Source organism: Anolis carolinensis, chromosome 6 (assembly GCF_035594765.1).
Source record: "Anolis carolinensis isolate JA03-04 chromosome 6, rAnoCar3.1.pri, whole genome shotgun sequence".
Taxonomy (NCBI): Eukaryota; Metazoa; Chordata; class Lepidosauria; order Squamata; family Dactyloidae; genus Anolis; species Anolis carolinensis.
In genome coordinates, this window is record NC_085846.1 from 37,110,761 (window position 1) to 37,133,243 (window position 22,483).

The following is a 22,483-nucleotide window of genomic DNA, read 5'->3' on the forward strand; positions in this document are numbered from 1 at the left end:
AAGCTGGACTTTGTTTCCATTTGATGTGAATGGGTTTACAGTGTTCCCTCTTTGCGGTTCACTTTTCGCGGATTCGCTGTTTTGCGGTTTTTCAATAAACTCTAAAAGCCTATTATAAATCATTAAAAATACAATTTACAGCCTAAGGAAGGGAGGAAGGAGATGCCAAAGGGAGAGAAAGGGAACCCAAGTGGCAACGAGCGAAGGAAGCGATTTATCAACACACGATTGGTTGATAAAGACTTAAAATAGTGTATAACTACTAAAATAATGTATAAATATTAAAATAAATATAGTGTTCCTACTTCACAGATTTTCACTTATTGTGGGTGGTCCTGGAACCTAACCCCAGCGATAAGTGAGGGAACACTGTACTTCAAAATAAGTGGGTATAAAATATGAATCTTAGCCCTGGGTTACACTTTGCTGACCCCTACATTAGATGAAACTGAAAACCAATATATAAATTTCAAATGCAGAACTTGAGGAACCACAACTCTTGTTACATAAAGGTTAGAAGGCAGAAGCATTTTACTAATGGATATTGATAGACTTGAAAAATTTCGTTTGAGATTATAACTGACAAGTCCCAGGAGATTCTGGGAATTTAAAGTGTGGGAAGTTGCAGAAAACAAAAGAAACTGATAAATTTATCAGTTTTCCCAAGGTAATCCCATAAGCTTCGTGGCTGAGAGGGGATATGAAACCACTTTCTTTCATTCAAGTGGGCCTCTGTTTTGTGTTTAACCCCCTTGCCTCATTCTCAGAGTTATATAGGGGGTCACAATGATGTCATTTTCCATTTATAATCGTCTCACCCTTGCTCCTTGCTTTATTTTCTTTCCACAAAAAGATCTGTTAAGAAGGAAGTGATGGAACAGCTGCAGCAGGCCTTTTGACTGTTAGCCAGGAGCTGTCTGCCCAAAAGCACTCCAACGCATTTGGCACTACTTTAGGGACAGCCTATAATAATGCACAATTTTATAAAGCAGCTCAGTTGAGTTGGCTTGGTCTCTTGGGGCCAAGGATGCTTTTAGACTGGCACCTCCCCGTACTATCAATCACAAAGTGTTGTGTAGCAGGTTCATCTTTCCCACTTTAACCAAAAAAGGAAGGAAGGCAAACCAGGACAATTTACAAGTGAAAAGAAATCACCTAGAATAGAAATGAGACAGACTTAATCAGGGAAGCAACAGACCTGAACTTGCAATGGCTGTTGATGGCAGTGACTTGGAAGTTGGGACTCCATAAATTGAAGATGACTTGGGTTGGATCTACACTGTAGAGGTAACACACTTTGATGCCACTTTAACTGCCATAGCTCAATGCTATGGAATCTGGAAACTGCAATTTGGTATTCACACTCTTTGGCAGGGAAAGCTGAAGGCTTTGTAAAACTACCTCTCCTATGATTCAATAGCATTGAGCCATATCAGTTAAAGTGGGCTCAAACCACATTAATTCCAGGATATCATTAGGCATGTGGAAATTTCAGCCTTCCTGATGTTTTAGACTTCATCTCCCACAATTCCTAACAGCCGGTAGTTTGTCAATGACTGAATTATATATGTAACAATGAAAGCAGGTAACAGACAACAGAGACGAGAAAATGAGCAAAAATGAGTGAAAGGTTGAGTTGACAGTTTGTGATCCCTTAGCGACTTTACAAAGTTTTTAACACATCACTCTCCCTCCACCCACTAATCATCCCATGTATTGGCTGGCTCCAACTCCCCATAACAGCCTACAAGCCAGACAAGTTGACTGCACACTGAAAGCCTCACTTGGTCTCAGGGCCCTTCCAGACAGCCATATAACCCAGAATATCCAGGCAGAAAATCCAACAATATCGGCTTTGAACTGGGTTATCTGAGTCCACCCTGCCATATATTCCAGTTCAAAGCAGATACAGTAGAGTCCTGCTTATTCAACATAAATGGGCTGGCAGAACATTGGATAAGCAAAAATGTTGGATAATAAGGAGGAATTAAGGAAAAGCCTATTAAACATCAAATTACGCTGTGAATTTACAAATTAAGCACCAAAACATCATGTTTTACAACAAATTGATAGAAAAAGCTGTTCAGTACACGGTAGTGTTATGTAGTAATTACTGTGTTTATGAATTTATAACCAAAATATCACAATATATTGAAAACATTGATTACAAAAACATTGACTACTAAAAGGTAGACTTCATTGGATAATACAGAATGTTGGATAAGTGAAGGTTGGATAAGCGAGGTTTTAGTGTAATGTGGGATTTTATTCAAGCTGTGTGGGAGGGGCCCAGACAGGCCCTGTATCCCAGTATCTGATTATCCCAGATTATCTGGCAGTGCGGACTCATATAATCCAGTTTAAAGCAGAAAACCTGGGATCAGATCCTGGGATACAGGGCCTGCCTGGAAGGGCCTCAGTTGAATAAACTCTGCATCTACACTAGAAGCCCCGGGAGCGAAGTGCATTAAAGCACTGAGCTGGAGACCGAAAGGTCCCCGGTTCAAACCCCGGAAGCGGCGGGAGCAGCCGCTGTTAGCTCCAGCTCCTGCCAACCTAGCAGTTCGAAAACATGCCAATGTGAGATGAATAGGTACCGCTCCAGCGGGAAGGTAACGGCACTCCATGCAGTCATGCCGGCCACATGACCTTGGAGATGTCTGCGGACAACGCCGGCTCTTCGGCTTACAAATGGGGATAAGCACCAATCCTCAGAGTCAGACATGACTGAACTTAACGTCAGGGGAAAACCTTTACCTACCTTTACTACATCTACACTGGAGAAATAATGTAGTTTTGCCCCACTTTAACTGGCCTGGTTCAGTGATATGGAATCCTAGGAGTTGTAGCTTGATGAGGCACCAGAACACTCTGCCAGAGAAGGCCAAAGACCTTGTGGAACTACAACTTCCATAGCACTGAGTCATGGCAATTAAAGTGGTGTCAAACTGAAATGATTCTACAGTGTAGATGCACCCACAGAGGAAAACGTTTGGGAGTTCCTCTGGGGGTGGAAATAAATGGGGAAAGGCGCCTGGAAGATGGGGAGATGATGCCATTTGGTTCCTCAAGGAACAATGAGATCTGATGAGATGTGAAGTAATACATTATGTGAGGGAATTTGAGCTAGCAAGGGCCTTCAAACTCTTTTTAATTCCGACTCCTTTCTCTTCACGTTTTTCTTCTCCACTCTGTGGGGATGCTGAAGAGACGGTTACACACGCGAAAGCTCAGCCAAAAAGCCCTGTGAGTCGAACTGAACATTAAACCCGAAATTAAGTTTGAGGAAGTCGCTGAGAAAGAACCGAGATAGGGATAAAGGCCAACTTCAAGAGGAAGGAAGGAAGGGAAAAGGGCGGCCGCCCCCGCTCCGTTCACACAAAGGCTGCCTTCACATTACAAGGCCTCAACCAGCCAAGCGAAGAAACCCACCTGTCAAGGGGAGGAAAAGAGTCGCTGCTGCAGCCGCTCCCGGCCTCCCTCACGGCTCGGCACAGACTATCCCGAAAAACTTCGGGGAGGGGGCGCGAGGCAACTGGCCACGCCTTATCTGGGGCGTCTCGACCAATCGGCGGTTGGCATTTCCGGGAAGCCACGCCTCCTCATGGCCCCTTTCCCCGTCTGGCTTCATTCTAGGCGGGAGAACGAGGGAGACGAAAGGGCGGGGGAGCTGGAGGGGGAAGCCACGCCCCTTTTCTCCAGAAAGCCTTCCTGTTGTGTATTATAGATAAACATACAATATAGATATATAGATAATTTTTAATCAGTTTAATACTAATTACTTGATGCAATGCTTTTGACACTAAATAAATAAAATTATATACTGAATAATATATTAATAGATATCTATAATACTATATGCATATACAACATATATTCATATAATATATATGATATAATATTATATTTAATATATATAATATAAAACATATTTATTATATTATATGAAATGTATATTAATATATTGTACTATATATAACATATATAATTGATATTAATATACTGTATATAACATATGTTTATGTATATAGTATTGTAGGAGCCCTCAGTGGCGTAGTGGATTAAGCCGCTGAGCTGCTAAACGTGCTGACCAAAATGCTGGCAGTTCGAATTTGAGCAGCGGGGTGAGCTCTCGCTGTTAGCCCCAGCTTCTGCCAACCTAGCAGTTCGAAAATATACAAATGTGAGTAGATCAATAGGTACAACTTGACAGGAAGGTAACAGCGCTCCATTCAGTCATGCCGGCCACATGACCTTGACGGTGTCTATGGACAACACCGGCTTTTGTCTTAGAAATGGAGAGGAGCACCAACCCGCAGAGTTGGACACGACTAGACTTAATGTCAGGGGAAAACCTTTACCTTTACTGATATATATATCTATATACAGTAGAGTCTCACTTATCCAACATAAACGGGCCAGCAGAATGTTGGATAAGCGAATATGTTGGATAATAAGGAGGCATTAAGGAAAAGCCTATTAAACATCAAATTAGGTTATGATTTTACAAATTAAGCACCAAAACATCAGATTATACAACAAATTTGACAGAAAAAGTAGTTCAATACGCAGTAATGCTATGCAGTAATTACTGTATTTACGAATTTAGCACCAAAATATCACGATGTATTGAAAACATTGACTACAAAAATGCGTTGGATAATCCAGAACGGGCCGGCAGAATGTTGGATAAGTGAGACTCTACTGTATCTATATATCTCTATATAGATAATAATAATAATAATAATAATAATAATAATAATAATAATAATAAATAAAACTTTATTTATACCCCACCACCATCTCCCCGTGGGGACTTGGGGTGGCTTACATGGGACAGAGGCCCAAACAACATAGAACAAAACATAGGCAACATAATACAAATCACACTATAAAAAGATAAAACAATAATACAATATATCAATTAAAACAAAAATACAGGATAAAAAATTGCATTTAAAACATATAAATGGTAAAATCGTAATAAAAACGGGATAGATTATTAAAAACCCTCTGTGGCTGATTAATTAATGACTATGATTAATGATTAATAGATGCTATGTACAGTAGAGTCTTACTTATCCAACACTCGCTTATCCAAAGTTCTGGATTATCCAATGCATTTTTGTAGTCAATGTTTTCAATATATCGTGATATTGTGATGCTAAATTCATAAATACAGTAATTACTACATAGCATTACTGTGTATTGAACTACTTTTTTGCCAAATTTGTTGTCTAACATGACGTTTTTGTGCTTCATTTGTAAAATCATAATCTAATTTGATGTTTAATAGGCTTTTCCTTAATGCCTCCTTATTATCCAACATATTCGCTTATCTAACATTCTGCTGGCCCGTTTATGTTGGATAAATGAGACTCTACTGTATTAGAAATAATAATAGCTTTTTATTATATATATATATATATATATATAGTCAAAAAGGTATGATTATTTTTAATACATAGCATATATGACTTAACGTCAGGGGAAACTTTACCTATATATGCTATGGATTAGAAATAATCATACCTTTTCAAGTTTATGTTTCCAATAGAAGATGCAGATACACACACACACATATATATACACACATATATATACACACACACTAGTTCTTCGATATATTTAATTGGCCTTCAAATAATCACCATATTATCTACTGTGATCTCTCAAAGGGTGTACACAGTATACATTTTTTCTGAGACACCATAGCACTACTAATACAACTGCGCATGCGCTGTCCTCTTCTCAGCCGAGTAGGTGACGTCATCCACGCACACCAAACTTTCCTCCGCGGGCCTCTTCCGCCCCCACATGACCTTCCGAAAAGCTTCTGCTTCTTGATTGGCTACTGGGCCGCCCGTGATTTCCTCTAAACGCCTCTCTTCTCAGGAAGATGCTCTTAATATTTGAAATAGCTTTGTCTGGTGTCTCTGGATGTGACTTAAACTGCCTGCACAAACCAATCTGTTTGTGTAGCTTGTTCCCCTTCCACAAAAGGAAGCCTTATAAACCTCTACACTATAAAATTAACGCAGTTTGATTCCACCTTGGCTGCAATGGCTCCCTGCTATGGGATCCTTGGAGTTGTAACTTGGTGAGGCCCCTTCTACACTGCCATATAATCCAGATGATCAAAGTAGATAATCCCCATTATCTGCTTTGAACTGGATTATATGAGTCTACACTGCCATATAATCCAATTCAAAGCAGATAATAAGGATTTATACGGTAGTGTAGATCCAGCCTGTTTAATCCTCAACAGGAAATATTCAACATGAACTAGTGAAGAGCTGTTACATGTGACTCTTTCAACCATAACATCTTCCAATTTGCAATTGTGGGTTAGTTGACCTGTTTGTACTGGAATTTAACGGTTTTTTCCCATTTATGCAACCCAATGAAACACAATAATAATAAATGCAAGAAGATCGCACAGATAGACTATAAGCAGAGGCATAACACCGTTGCTCAGATGATTCATTGGAACTTGTACCACAAATAATATCTGCCTGCGACAAAGAACTAGTGGGAAAAAGTTACAGAGAATGAGCATGTCAAGCTACTCTGGGACTTCTGAATTCAGACAGACAGGGTTTTGGAGCACAATACTCCTGACCTCACGTGTTAAAAGATAAAGTATGAATTGTCAATGTCGCAATCCCAGGTGACAGCAGGATTGAAGAGAAACAACTGGAAAGGCTGACACGATATGAGGATTTAAAGATCGAATTACAAAGATCCTGGCACAAGCCAGTCAGGGTGATCCCAGTGGTGATCAGCACACTGGGTGCAGTGCCTAAAGACTTTGGTCTGCACTTAAACACAATCAGCGCTGACAAAATTACCATCTGCCAGCTGAAGGCCACCTTACTGGGATCTGCACGCATTATTCGCTGATACATCGTACAGTCCTAGACACTTGGGAAGTGTCCGACGTGTGATCCAATACAACAGCCAGCCGAGTGTCTGCTGTGGATTCATCTTGTTGTGTTTCAAATCATCATCATCATCATCATTGGAACTTATGCCTCAAGTATCACCTCCCAGCAGTAAAGAACTGGTGAGATCACAAACTTGCAAGGATAATGGAAAATTAACACGCAAAGATACTGTGGGACTTTCGAATCCAGACTGACAAAGTTCTGGAACACAACACATCAGACATCACAGTTGTGGAAAATAAAAAGGTTTGGATTATTGATGTTGCCATCTCAGGTGACAGTCGGATTGATGAAAAACAACAGGAAAAACTCAGCCGCTATCAGGACCTCAAGATCGAACTTCAAAGACTCTGGCAGAAACCAGTACAGGTGGTCCCGGTGGTGATCGGCACATTGGGTGCCGTGCCAAAAGATCTCAGCTGGCATTTGGAAACAATAAACATTGACAAAATTACGATCTGCCAACTGCAAAAGGCCACCCTACTGGAATCTGCACACATCATCCGAAAATACATCAGAGTCCTAAACGCTTGGGAAGTGTTTGATTTGTGATACATCCCATTCAGTGGCATGTTATACATAGCTAGTGTTCCCCATTCTAAAAAAACTCAAGGTTCTTAGAATGGGGAAAACTAGTGATGGACAGGCACTAAGTCCCCACATTATGAACAAGATAGATTCTGTAGGTTTGTTCTAAAGTTACATTGTATGTAAGTCAGAACAAGTACATTTTAAGTGTAACTCCAGGCAAAAACGTATTTTTTGAGCTTTGGATGAAATAGGGAAGGGTTAACACTACGGTGGTGTTTGTTTTGCTGTTTGTGCCCATTCAGACAGACAGGTAGGGGCAATCCCTGTGAGAATTGGATTTGAAAAATTGGCCTGTCTCTCATCTTTATAAAAGATCCAAGAAAAACGAATATGGGTTAGAAATTGAACAGAATCTCCTCCACAAGGACAAACATGATCCTTATAGAGGATTCCCTGAAAGCAACCATCTAGTGAAGCAGAGATTACTGTTCTAGTGAAGGCAGCACAATATTTAGGAAGCACTTGATGAACCAACCTGGAGATAGCATATTATTTGAGAACACAGAAATGCTGGACCACTCTAACAACTATCATGTCAGACTACACAGAGAAGCCATTGAAATCCACAAACATGTGGAAATTTTCAACAGAAAAGAGGAAACCATGAAAATGAACAAGATCTAGCTACCAGCATTTAAAAAACTAAAATCAGGACAGTAAATAAAGAACAACACTCGGAAAACTGAGGAATTCCAGACATAAAACAATCAGGGCCAGCTAACACCTCCCAACAAAGACTTCCCCCAGGTAGGAAGCAGCCAGGCTTTGAAGCTGCAAAGTAATTCAATGATAATTAAGATGGTCAATTGCAGCATTCACTTGCTTCAGACAAAAGTTCTTTCTCCCACCATGGACATTCCAGATATATAAACCCCACTTGCCTAGTTTCCAACAGACCTCGCAACCTCTGAGGATGTCTACCATAAATGTAGGCAAAACTTCAGGAGAGAATGCTTCTGGAGCATGGCCATACAGCCCGGAAAACTCACAGCAACCCAGTTTATTAGTGTTTTGCACTCTGGGGAATAGCTAAATCACAATGGCCTGGCTTTGCTTTATTTGAAGGAATACCTTATATAACAATTTAATGGAAAATGTAAAGTTCTTAATAGTTTCTAAGTTGGTTCTCCATTATTTAGGACACTATGCCTATTTCACTGTATTTCTTAAAGTATTCATAAACTTTAAGAGTCCCCAAGGGATAAAACAAAATCAAAACAAATGATCCAAAAGAACCCAGATTATCTCTAGGATGTAGAAGGTATTTTCACAAGTGTTGTGATTTTTGTAACTGCAAAACCATGGGTTTGGAAGCCTGGCATGTCAAACTAACCAGGTCAAATCAAGACACAGTGGTTGGAAGGCAAAAGATCCTTATTCTTCCTGGCCAGAAAAAATATCAGCAAAGCAAGCATTCAAAGCATGGACATAAAGCATTGGAAAATTCAGAAAACACACAGTTGCCCGGGTAGGATCCAGGTTCCAGTTGGCTTGAAGTTCCGTGAAGCAGCTTCTGTGGTTGATTTCTCTGGTGGCAAGAAATTTAATTGTGCCATTTCCTGATTTGAAGTGTCAGTCTGTTCAACGATCTGTTCCCATGATAGGCACTAATGCAAGGAATGTGGTGGCAATATGTAAGGGTACTCAATTGACTTAATGGCTTAGTCCAGGTGAACACAACAGAAAATGCCCAATGTATGCAATCAGTCTTTGAAAGTGATAAAATAGGTGAAGTGGTACAATAGGCGAAGTTCACTCAAAACCTATGTGCCGAGTCTCACAAGCAGATAGTCCTCATTTTATCAATGAAAGCATGGAATGAAGGCAGAAAATTTAGCAATTAAGGCAGGAAATGTATCAGTGAGATAGGAATTTATCAATTGGCTATGATTCTTTTAAACAATGATAGTATGAGCTTTTATCAATGGAACCAGAGAGTGCAGTGAGTGCATACACTGAGCGATCCTTTCTCTATCTTTCAGCCCATAGGCAGCATTCCAAAGATTTCATTTAATATAATTTGGGAAAAGTACAGGCACAGCCTACCTGGCTTTGCAGGATTCTGAAATACAAGAGGCAACCCACTGGATTTGTGACTGCGGAAAAGTATTTCATATAAATTTATATCCAGTAATGTATAATTGATAATTTGGAAAAGGGGTCTGATTTCTCAATAACACATTTGGAACTCCTCAGGGTCAAAATTAGGGTTTTAATTTTTGCAATTAAAAAAAAATCTCTCTCCAAATTTTGGAAAAATTGCATTCACGACCATTTAAAAAAGCATGGCCTTTCAAAGATGAGCCAAAACCCCATTTGAGTAGAATCTTCTCATATGGTATACAACCAAATGTAATATACAAGGCAATTGGCTTCAGTTGTTAGACTGAACCAATTGTCTGACCTATTAGGAAAACAGATTTGCCAGTGCAAAACCAGTAGTTTCAGAAGTGTTTTTCAGTGCCCAAAACATATCTACTCTCCCATAAAACAACTTGTTTTATATCATGCACTCAAGAGACAAAAATGAAGCAAGCTTTGGTAAAATAATGTATTTGGTTTACTCACAACCTTCATGTGTTCAGCATAACACAGGTACATAAATTTATCAGTCCAGTTTCAAATATGTTTGATATAATCTGTCAATCTGGCCAGGAACATCTCTCTTACAACAAGCAAGTGTTTGCACTTAGCAGTCCAAAGTCTAAGAATCTAAAATGGAATCTGAGATCTGAGCAGCCTCAGATCAGATCATGTGGTCTGCAGCTCCCCCCTCCCCCCCCCCAACCTCTCAGGAAGCATAAAGCAAAAGAAGGTGCATATCAGTACATACAAAACAAGTAACCAAACATATTAACAAATTACTAGAGGCTTGAAGATTGTCATTTCCAACTCAAAATATCCTAGAATTTCCACTGAGAACATAAAGAGATCAAAAATATGCTCCATGTCATATAGAGAGCAAATAGATAAAGGTAAAGGTTTTCTCCTGACATTAAGTCTAGTCGTGTCCGGCTCTGGGGGTTGGTGCTCATCTCCATTTCTAAGTCAAAGAGCCAGCGTTGTCCGTAGACACCTTTAAGGTCATGTGGCCAGCACGACTGCATGGAGTGCTGTTATCTTCCCGCCAGAGCGGTACCTACTGATCTACTCACATTTGCATATTTTCGAACTGCTAGGTTGGTAGACGCTGGGGCTAACAGGAGCTCACCCTGCTCCCCTGGATTCGAACCACCAACCTTTTGGTCAGCAAGTTCAGCAGTTTAAGTGGCTGCACCATCGGGTTTATATTTTATAGATATAAAATGTGTGTGCGTGTAGCAAATGTAGGTGTGGCTCTCCAAGGTCTTGTGGAGGGCTAATGTTGTCTCTATGCCACCCTGCCCTATATCATGTTAGTTCAGGGCTGCACATTCATAAAAACATACTTATTTCAATAATTTTGAACAATTCAGAATTTAAGACAATGAAAACAATTTCAATTGACTCCCAAAATAGTAAGGAGTTTTAACAAATTAAAATAACTTAAAAGATTTAATAAGTTTAAAAGTACTGTATATTCAGTTGAAAAACAATCAACATGTAAAAGTACAGCAGGGAGTAATCACAGGGACAATTCGTTTGGGAAACAATGGGTCAAGCTGCAAATATAAATTCTTTTACCTAAGCACACACAGTATAACTTACTAAAATTACATGTAAAAATTGTGCAGTCAGTTTTGTCTAAATGTGTTTTTAACATCAATTGATCATGCTTCCTTGGTCTTTGGCAAGAAAGCACCTATACATTATAAGCACAGTAAAGGGACTAACTTAGGAGGCCAATATTAAATGTCACAAGGAAATCATAAACCAGGGTTTCTTAAACTCTTCCATTTGCAATCACTTTTGGCCTGAGAAAAATTTATGAGGCCTCAGGTATAAAGGTATATAAAATACATGGTAATATCAAACATTAAATGATAACAAATCCATATTTGCTTGGCTTACTAAACAGACCGATTTTCCTCTTTATGAGGTACAGGCAGTCCCCAAAGTTACAGACAACATAGGTTTTGTAGGTTTGCTCTTAAGGTGAATGTGTATATAAGTCATACCACGTATATTTTAAAGTGTAATTCCAGCCATATATACGTATGTTTTGGATAGCATTAACACTACTGTGGCATTTGTTTTGCTGTCTGTTCCCCAGTTCAGAAGATTTCACCTTTCTGTCCATGTTAATTGGATTTTGGAAAATTTCGCTTGCTGTGGAAACAAGGGTTGGTAAGAAAGCTTCAGTGGAGACACCTTTTCCCCATGAAAACTTTCAGAAGTGAATTTCCCTTCCTATGGGAAGATTTCCTCATACTTCCTGTTGTATGTAGCTAGGAGTTGAATATAAGTCGGATGTCTGTAACTTGGGAACTGCCTGAACAGATGAAGTATCTTCTGCAGAGTGTATACACTGCACAACAGATTCATGTACATTCTAAAACAAAGGCTAAGTAATGTTCAGGGGAAAAAACTGAACCCCAATGTTGAGCTCAGGGAACCCCATTTGGGATCGAGTCTCGCAATTTAAGCAGCAGTGGTACAACTTAATTCTCATTATTATATGATTTCTTATCTGAGAAGGGAAAACCATTCATGGGATTTTTTATTTCAAATTATTGGGTTGACCTTAAGTGATATATATATGGAATTGAGTGGGTTGGGTTGTCATTTGCTCTTCTGCTCCAAAGACTCTGCAAAGTACGTATTGAGCTTCACTCTCTTATAAAGAGCTAGAACAGGCAATACAATTTCTGACACAATATTTTCAAAATCCTCTTCATGTTTTCTGAAAGAATTAGCCTTCACTCTCTTTAGATTGTTTATAGATATGCATTCAGAATATTGAACACCTAAAACAGCCATGTTAAACTGCAATTCAAATTCCACATTGTTTTTCGGCAAACCATTCTTATTAAGATCTTTGGCATCTTGCAGATTTCGCAATATACGGTAGTCTGTTTCCTCTTCCAACTTAAATAGTATCACATCTTGGGCTATAAAGCATTTATAAATTTTGTGCTCAATATTATCCCATATTTGATACAGTACTTTTTTTCCTTCATAATGTTTCCTAATGGCCCTTGTTAAATTCTCATAGGGTTCATTTTCCGGTACCTCTTTCTTTGTTCTTTTATTGTATCCAATTGTGTCTTTTTTACTTTCTTCTACAGGTTCCATCTTCATGAAATTCCTTTGTTCCTCTTTCTTTTCATCTCCTTCTCCATTACAATCAACATCAGGTTCCTCATTGAAGGTGTTCTCCTTGGAGATTTGGGGATCCCCTTTCTGCTTATTTTCTGGGAATTCTTTCCTTTCATCTCCTTCTCCCTCATTTTTCTCATCTTTAAGTTGTGATTCCTTTGTTTTTACTTCTGGTTCCTGCTCAGCAGCATAAAAATTATCATTCTTGATGAAGATGCCTTTATTGGATATTTGTGCATTCCCTTTTACTTTATCAGTTGCCAATTTTTCCCTTTCATTGCCTAGTTTCTGTTCACCTGTTGAATCAGGACTAGAAGTGATTGGCCTCTTCTCTCTTGGCTGATTCAATGCTGTGTTTTTTTTATTACTTTGACAAGGGAAGAACAATGAATCAAGGATTTTGGAGAGCATCTTAGGTGATGGATTTTCCCCATCTTTACTCAAAAATTTTTTTAGCTTTTGGTTTGTGATAAGACTGTGAAAATGTGCAGCTTTAAATGAAAACACACTCTTCAGTTTTCTCATGGCCAGTTCTTCTTTCAGTGCTTTAAATGCACTGGGTTCCATATATTTTTCTAGTATCTCTATCAATAGATCCTGATTCTCTGTAGCATACTTCTCCATATCAGAAAGTCTGTATTCACCTAGAGATAGAAGAAACATCCTCAAATGGCAGAATCGGTTATAAAAATTAACATTATAAAAATCATTGCCATGGTGTTATTGAACATGGCACCTCCCACCCCTGTGATTTATAGTTATCCAAGGGCACAGAATAAAATGATTTTTTTTTCTTCTCTGAACTATTCCGGAAAAGGATGCCAGCAGATAGACCAGCTATTGCAACTCTCTCATAAAGTTTATTTTTTATTAAAAGCCTGCAGGCGTAAGCTGGGGAGTGGGAAGTTTGAATAGCTATCATGTGTATAAAACCTCATGTCTCTGTATTCATGTTATGCTTTGTACATTTTGACATCAGCTGTACTTGCATCCTTTTTGGCCAGATCAAAACAAACCTCTGTCGCTTGTCTTCAACTGATCAGTGTGTTCCAATCTGGAACTTTAGGCCCTCAGCATAACGCTCGTCAGGCAGACTTTCCAGATGCAAAGTCTTAGCCTTAAATGGAAGCCATCCTGCCAGCACTGAAACAGAAGATATGGACCTCAGAGCTTTAAAAAAATATTTATCCCTAAACAAAATATTAAATCTCCAACTGTCATCTTAATTTGTGTATTTGGAGTTTTCAAAGATAATATATATATTAATCCATTATTATACAATTGTGAAAATATTTCCTGTGGATGCATATTTCTCCTTTGATTTTTAAGGTTTTTCCAGATGAAGTTTCTATCCTGTCATTTGCAGAATATTCTGGTAAGTCAAACTGTTGTCTTCTCTTTGTAATCCTCTCATTTTCCTTCACTTATTCTTCCACGTGAAAAACAAGTTTCTCTCTTTCTTTATTCATATTTGCTGTGTATCACATATATCAGGGGTCCCCAAACTAAGGCCTGGGGGCCGGATGCAGCCCTCCAAGGTCATTTACCTGGCCCCCGCCCTCAGTTTTAGACTTAGACTCCCCCAAAGTCTGAAATGACTTGAAGGCACACAACAACAATCCTACTTAACTTGACTATCTCATTGGGCAGAAGCAGGCCCACACTTCCCATTGAAATCCTGATAGGTTTACAGTATGTTGGTTAAAATTGTTTTTATTTTTAAATATTGTATTGTTTTTTCATTTACTAATATTGTGCTTTGGTAATAATATAATATATTGTGTATACATATTTATAATAATATTATAATGTAATACAATATAATACTTATTTATTTATTTATTACAGTATTTCTATCCTGCCTTTCTCACCCATTAGGAGACTCAGGGCAGCTAATAATAATACAATATAATAATATTGTATAGTATAATATTAAAAGGTAAAGGTTTCCCCTGACGTTAAGTCCAGTCGTGACCAACTCTAATATTACTAATAATATTACGGTATAGTGGTATAGTACAATATAGTAATATATTGTACCGGGGCCGGGCTGTGTCGCAGGCTGGTGAACAGCCTGCTGCAATAAATCACTCTGACCATGAGGTCATGAGTTCAAGGCCAGCCCGTGGCAGGGTGAGCACCCATCAATTAAATTTTTTAAAAAAAATAGCCCCTGCTCGTTGCTGACCTAGCAACCCGAAAGATAGTTGCATCTATCAAGTAGGAAATAAGGTACCACTTATAAAGTGGGGAGGCAAATTTAACTAATTTACGACATTGGAATGAGGAAGTGCCGTGACAGTGGATGATGAAGTAGCTGCTTCCCCATGGCCAGAATTGAACATCCCCTCAGGAGAAGGTTAAATTGCCTCTGTGTCTGTCTCTGTTCTACGTGTATATGGGCATTGAATGTTTGCCCTATATGTATATAATGTGATCCACCCTGAGTCCCCTTCGGGGTGAGAAGGGCAGAATAGAAATACTGTAAATAAATAAATAAATAAATAAATAAATAAATAAATATAATGCTAATATTGTGCTATGCCAATAATATAATATATTGTATGTACATACAACTTGTAAGCTGCTCTAGGTCGCCTTCGGCGTGAGAGGGTGGGGTATAAATGTAGTAAATAAATGAATAAATGTTGTTGGGGAGTTTTTTTGCACTACAAATAAGACATGTGCCGTGTGCATAGGAATTTGTTCTTTTTTTTTTTTTTTCAAATGATGATTCGGTCCCTCAACAATCTGAGGAACCATGAACCGGCCCTCCACTTAAAACGTTTGAGGACCCCTGACATATATGGTTGACAATTAGTAAGCAACTTGCCTGGGGAGGCTGGAGACAAATCAGGAAAAGGCAGAATTGCTAAGCCGAACATTGGATTTTGTATCTAGGTGCTGGTTAAATGTGGAAAACAATGACTAGGTTGCTGCTTGTCATAATTCTGGTAGAGGATCACTTCTCAAAAAAGCGGTTGAGATGGTAGTGGCCCTGATGGAATGGCCCCAAGCACATTCTAGACAAAGATAAGCAAGCTAGTAAGATAATTGGTAAGACAGCTTGCCAAGGAATGGCACAAACTGCCCACCTCACTAAGGTCTGTGGCAAAATCTGAAAGCCCTTTCTTGGGACCAAAAAGCAAAAAGGTAGCAGACTTCTCATAGTCTTTAATTCTGGCAGTGCAGAATGCCAGTGCACTTCAAAAAGTCCAGATGGTGAGAATGATCCAGTGGAGTCAAAGGAGTGGGAAGAAAGAGGAAGATAAATATCTTCAGAGAGGCGGAAGTCCAAGACTCTGGGGGAAAAAAAGAGGTGTCTGATCTGAGGACTTTATCCTTGGACCAGATCAAATAGGATGAGTCAGAACTTAGTACTTACAGTTACCCAACCTGACAGATGGTTCACAGCCACCAGAAAAGCAACTCTGTAAGGTGATCTGAGGACACTGACACTTACTTAATACTTACTTGAAACAAAGAACACTTGAAAGGGTCAAATTTTTGTCAGGCTAAATAAGTTTGAAAGGCCAAATACTTGTTGCAGTAAAAGTCTTTTGTAGATCACTATCTTGCTATGTCAAGAGGACAGAGATTCTAACACAGGCCCCTCCTCAGTTTGCAATAAAGGTGGAGGATCATCCTATTGTCCATCAGGATTTAATCATCTGACAAGAGAAGTCTGTAAGTCTTGCAATAGCTGAAAACTGGCAGTCATAACTATGTCCCTTGGAGGTCATCTTCCCACTGTAAATAATACCCATGGACATGTTTTTAAAACAGGAAGTTATCAGAGGTCACTTTCAATTTAAATTGATAGTTCTGCTATAGTCGACCATCTGTTGACTATTAATATAAAATGCTGTGCTCTGTCACACCTTGCCTAACCAATAGGGAACTCCTAAATGGGGTGGGAAGAGTCCAAGGGTTGATAATATGATACCATAAACATAAAGGAAATCTAATTTAGATTGTTTCAGAATTGTGTGACAGGCACTTAACAATCGCGTAAGTTTAAAATTTAATTCAGGACACCAATAAAAAGAGACAAACAGTAAAATACTATATTTTAAAAGTTGGAATACAATAAGATTGTTAGATTAAAAGATGGCACATTTATTCTCACTGTATTAATATCATTTGTGGGCAGGTGGAACTGATCGGGAAATAAAACAAAATAAGGTATTATATTTTAAAATGTTGGAACACAATAAGACCATGTCTAATCAAAACAGTGATATCAGGAGGATAAGATATGATTAATTTCAGTAACAAAAATTGTAAGAAATTTAACTAGACCTTTTAAGTCAGTTAGTACATACCCTTATATTTTGGCACTCCACTGTATTTTGCCTTCTTTGTTGGGATGTCATCTATCTCTTCAGTTTGATTTTCACGTTTCTTCTTTGCTGATTAAATATTCATTTTAATTGTCATATTGTGTTTTATTGAAGTAAACACATTTTATATACAAAAATATTATACAGCAGTATTTAAAACAGCAATATTTTGTTGTAAACTGTTTCTAAATATGGACATTTTATTACTCACTGAATTTTGTTAGGGCTATTTATCAAGATTTTTAATGTATTGGGAGTTTTTATATTTTTTCAGATATTGGCTATATCTATTTTTTCATCAAATACAATTGAAACTTCAAATTCTATTGGTATTTCATAATTAGGAAAGAACAAAATATATATATAATAAAAATATTTCCTGGAGAAGGCAAATTACCCAATTTTAGAGAATATACCACAGAGAAGACTAAAGTAACAAGTCCAACTTCTAGTTTAAACTTTATGTTTTAAAAAGGCCCATTCAGACATAAAACAATATTGGGAGCAACAGAATAGCAAAATGCCATTATTGAAATAAAATTCACCCTGCTTAAAAAAAATCCTGAATTAGGGCAAGAGTTTGGGAGGCTCAAAAATGACCATGGAGGTTAATGGGGATTACAGGTAACCCTCTTTCCACTCATGATATACATGTCTGGATGATTGGGATAATAGGAACTATTTAAAGCAAAAATAGTAAAAAGCAAGGAAAGTCAAAGAAGCAAAATAAAAAAGCAGTTGTGCCTCCCTCAGCTTTGTCAATGTGAGCATGATAGGGCACAAGCAGTGAAAGTTGATTCAACACTTGGTATACCTATTAGGAAATGCAAAAGGATTTGGGTAAACTACAACTTCCATCATCTGTCATTGTTCCAACCACACCAGTATTCATTGTTGGGTTGGTTGGATGCAGGTGAACTCCAAACTCAATCAGTATTAAAAGTTGAGAATGTCGGATATGTGTTCCAAGTTTTGTCCAGATCCATCATTGGTTGGGTTCAGAATGTTCTCTGGATGTGGGTGAACTATAAGTCCCAGATTCCACGATCAATCCCCCCCAAACCCCTCCAGTATTTTTGATTGTTCATGAGGTGGGAAGGGGTCTGTGTGCCAAGTTTTGGTACATATGTTGTCAGTGGGAATCACAGTGCTCTCTGGAAGTTGGAGCTGTCTTGGAAATCCACCACGCACAAACATACAAACTATGACCTTTGTTAGATAGAGATTGGGATTTCTCTGTTCGTTGTACAACTTATTTTATATTAGATGCTAGTTGAATAACTCCCTTATGAATGTATGTGCACTGGCTGTTACTGCTTTCTCTGAGATCCATTCACAGTGGCTTAGTTGGAACAGCCTCTTTCATTGCATTTTAAAATAATGAAAGAGTTGAAGAATGAAAATTAACTGGAAAGCTTTGGGCAACAGCAATTCAGTTCTTGTACAATAGTCTTACAAGTTTGATTTCTTAAAATGGGTAAGAATTGAAGCTAGATTTCCCTAGTCCTAAAACAATACCCTAATTATTACAAAAAAGAACACTTTATCCTACAAATGCAGAGAAAGTAGCTGATAATTTTGGATAGCAACTCCTGTTACCTAACTCCAAGAAAGTAGTTTTAAAATCGGCTTTAATACTATTTCATATCAGAATAGTCTTTGCCATATGTAATCCTACTACACAAATGTTATAGTTATACCATTACAAGAAAAATAGTAAAACTATTTTTAAAAAATCTGAAGCAAAACTGGAGTTAAAAGTGGGGTATTTCAGTAGGGGAGTGGGATAGTGGCTATCATTCGTACCCTTTATCTCTTTTAACACAGTGGTGACCACACCAAAATCCTCTTGAAGTCATCGCCACTGTAGGAATCTAAGGTCTGACAATAGCAGAACAGAGTGATGCAATTGCTGTGTAAAGCTTTTATCTGGAAAAGCCCCGGTAGCACTCACCAGAATCTATTGCAGTAGATACTTTGTCAGCAAGTTGATTTTCGGGAACATCAAGCAATGCTTTTCGAAGAACCTCCAAATGTCGCGGGTGATAATAACTTACAAGCAATTCAACCACTTTCATTACACTAGCACCTTCAAGTTTTGCTTTGGGAATGGTATTTCTATCTATCCCAGTGACATTCAGGAAATTTAAGAATTTCTCCATGCTGTCTTTATCCAATTCTTCAAGGATGTTTACAATAAATGTATTCTCTGTCTTCGACATGGTGCTTTTTAGGTTTCTGCAGCTGAGAAAGCTATTCAGTCTGAAAGAAATAGGGAGAAAAAATGTAATGAAAGTAGTAGATGCTAATGACACAGTCAGCTAATTTCATGGTTGAACATTGCAGTATAAAATGGTCAAGGAAAAGATAAATAAATTGGAAGCATTGGATGTGCACATTCTCTCGCTTGCTCATTCACTTGTGCAAAGGAAGGAAAAGGATTAGGGAGTGGCAGAAGTCAGGACTCACATGTCCCCTCCTTTCCTCAGGAGGAAGAGAGGCTCGGATAGAGGACTGAAATGAGGACAGTGCCCAAGAAAGATGCGATGGCAGCAGGAAGAAGAGGACAAAAGCGTGGGAAAAGGCTCTGGCACCTGCACTTACAGTGAGATTATAAAATAACACAACAGGCCTTTAACATTAGTAATCAATCCATCAATGATTGATTGAGTGAACATTAGTAATGCTAACTGGAAATATTTCACTACCCATCCCCCTATTATTCCAAACAGAAACACCCCCCTCCCCAATGTGAACTTGTAAGAGAAAATTTATAATTACAAGAGAATAACTAAAATCACAAGTCCTTTTCATATTGCCTCTACATCCCAGGATCTGATCCCAGATTATCTGGCATTGGAGACTCACATAGTCCAGTTTAAAGCAGATAATCTGGGATCAGATCCTGGGATATAAGATTAGTGTAGAAGGGGCCAATATCAGCTCGGAAAGGGGGTTCAGGACTCCTCTTTTCTCACCTTCATCCTCCTCTGAACACCAACCTGAAGGCAGAAAGAAGCCCTTGCTTGCAGATGAAATTGCAGCAGGCTGGTTAGTAGCCTCCGCTTATTACAATCACCAGATGCAGTGTTAAAGGTGGCGGCAACTCTGCTCAGGTTGAAGTTCCTGCTGAAAACGCTGGTGCCAGGATTAGACTGTTCAATTGTAGTTTCAAGACAGTTTGACACCATTGGACTGCCCTGGCTGAATTCTATGGCATCCCAGGAGCTGTAGTTTTGTACTCTTCACAGTAAAGGCTTTGTAAAACTGACACTACCATAATCCTATAGAATTGATCCACTGAAACTAAAGTGGTGTCAAACTGCATTAATTTTACAGTATAGACGTACCCTCGGTGATCTTTCTCCTTTGTTCACTATATTGCATCAGAAGCCAGACTAGTTCAATTCTGTGTTAGGATACAACTTATTTATTTATTAATTTATTATATCACTTCTACCCCGCCCTTCTCACCCATCAGGGGACTCAGGGCAGCTTACAATATAAACATATATACAGTAGAGTCTCACTTATCCAAGCTAAACGGGCCGGCAGAAGCTTGGATAAGCGAATATCTTGGATAATAAGGAGGGATTAAGGAAAAGCCTATTAAACATCAAATTAGGTTATGATTTTACAAATTAAGCACCAAAACATGTTATAAAACAAATTTGATAGAAAAAGTAGTTCAATATGCAGTAATGTTTTGTTGTAATTACTGTATTTACGAATTTAGCACCAAAATATCACGATATATTGAAAACATTGACTACAAAAATGGCTTGGATTATCTAGAGGCTTGGATAAGCAAGGCTTGGATAAGTGAGACTCTACTGTATATATATATATATATAATCCATCAAGATTAAAAATTACAATAAAATTAAGAATATACATAATTATACATTTAAATATACATTTAATGGAGTTCTTTGAACAAAATATTTAGTTATTTTCTTTAGCCTTAGAGTTTCTGGTAAAATCAGACTTGCTGGCTGCTGCACACATATACAATAGAGTCTCGTTTATCCAACCTTCGTTTATCCAACGCAGTCTGCCTTTTAGTAGTCAATGTTTTTGTAATCAATGTTTTCAATACATTGCGATGTTTAGGTGCTTAATTTGTAATTATAGCAATTACTACATGTCACTGTACTGAACTGCTTTTTCTGTCAATTTGTTGTAAAACATGTTTTGTTGCTTAATTTGTAAAATCATAACATCATTTGATGTGTAATAGGCTTTTCCCTAATCCCTCCTTATTATCCAACATTTTCGCTTATCCAACATTTTGCCGGCTCATTTATGTTGGATAAGTGAGACTCTACTGTATATTTGATTGAACACCCTCTTTCTTAACACCAAGCTTGCTTTTCTTTACAAGCTCATCTTCACAATCAACACTACTACATTTCTAGTATAAAAAACAAGAATACTACTACAGTAGAATCTCACTTATCCAACACTCGCTTATCCAACGTTCTGGATTATCCAAGGCATTTTTGTAGTCAATGTTTTCAATACATCGTGATATTTTGGTGCTAAATTCATAAGTACAGTAATTACTATGTAGCATTACTGCATATTAAACTACTTTTTCTGTCAAATTTGTTGTATAACATGATGTTTTGGTGCTTAATTTATAAAATCATAACCTAATTTGATGTTTAATAGGCTTCTCCTTAATCTCTCCTTATTATCCAACAAATTCGCTTATCCAACGTTCTGCCGGTCCATTTATGTTGGATAAGTGAGACTCTTACTGTATTTGGATGCAAAGAAGACCACCATCTCCCAAGCTGTTTTAATCTTGGAATTATACAATATTTAAAGATATTAAAGAATAAGGTGTAACATTTGTTGGCTCTTCACCACGTCCCATTTTATTTGAATTTTAATTTTTCATTTCTTCCTTCCTCTTGGATCCAGAGGGAGAATTAGACCTAAAGGTTGACAATTTTTATTTTGCCTTTTTCCTCTTCCAAAAGCTCTTCTTCTTGAGCTTTTGGATCACTCAATAGCTCGAATTATGTAGGCAATATAACATCCAGGTTAATGTAGTAAAGTTAATGTAGTACAGTACATAGAATCATAGAGTTGGAAGAGACCTCGTAGGCCATCCAGTCCAACCCCCTGCCAAGAAGCAGGAAAATCGCATTCAAAGCACATGTATTCTTTGATTTGTTTGGTTGGTTGCAGCATGCAAGTCCTTGTTTGCAGATGAAATAGGAAAAGTCTGGTTAATAGCCCCCGCTTATTACCATCAGCAGCTGCAGTCTTAAGGGCGGCAGCAACTCCACTCAGCTCGAAGTTCCCGCCGAAAATGCTGGCGCTGGGATGTAAACTCTCGCAGCTTCCCGCGCA

The 22,483-nt window shown here is 38.2% G+C and overlaps 2 protein-coding genes across 3 annotated transcripts in view; both read right to left on the reverse strand.

Moving 5' to 3' along the window:
- The window catches only part of map3k14 (mitogen-activated protein kinase kinase kinase 14), a 41,058-nt gene extending 37,493 nt beyond the window's left edge, over positions 1-3,565 (reverse strand). The window contains exon 1 of the mRNA XM_003222529.4: positions 3,433-3,565. The gene's annotated coding sequence lies outside the window, so the exon portion shown is untranslated. The remainder of the gene's footprint in view (positions 1-3,432) is intronic.
- A 6,510-nt stretch (positions 3,566-10,075) lies between these two features.
- Positions 10,076-22,482, reverse strand: LOC100559992 (uncharacterized). 2 transcript variants are annotated; one of them, XM_003222528.4, is made up of 4 exons: positions 22,381-22,482; positions 19,074-19,381; positions 17,102-17,188; positions 10,076-13,420 (listed from the first exon to the last, which is right to left on the reverse strand). In XM_003222528.4, exons 2-4 carry the CDS (start codon positions 19,339-19,341, stop codon positions 12,240-12,242), a joined length of 1,536 nt encoding a protein of 511 aa, XP_003222576.1. In that variant the 5' UTR covers positions 19,342-19,381; positions 22,381-22,482; the 3' UTR covers positions 10,076-12,239. The 2 variants fall into 2 exon arrangements, with proteins under 2 accessions (XP_003222576.1, XP_016850023.1); XM_016994534.2 differs by lacking the exon at positions 22,381-22,482 and adding an exon at positions 20,098-20,690.
- Between the last annotated feature and the right edge of the window lies 1 nt (position 22,483).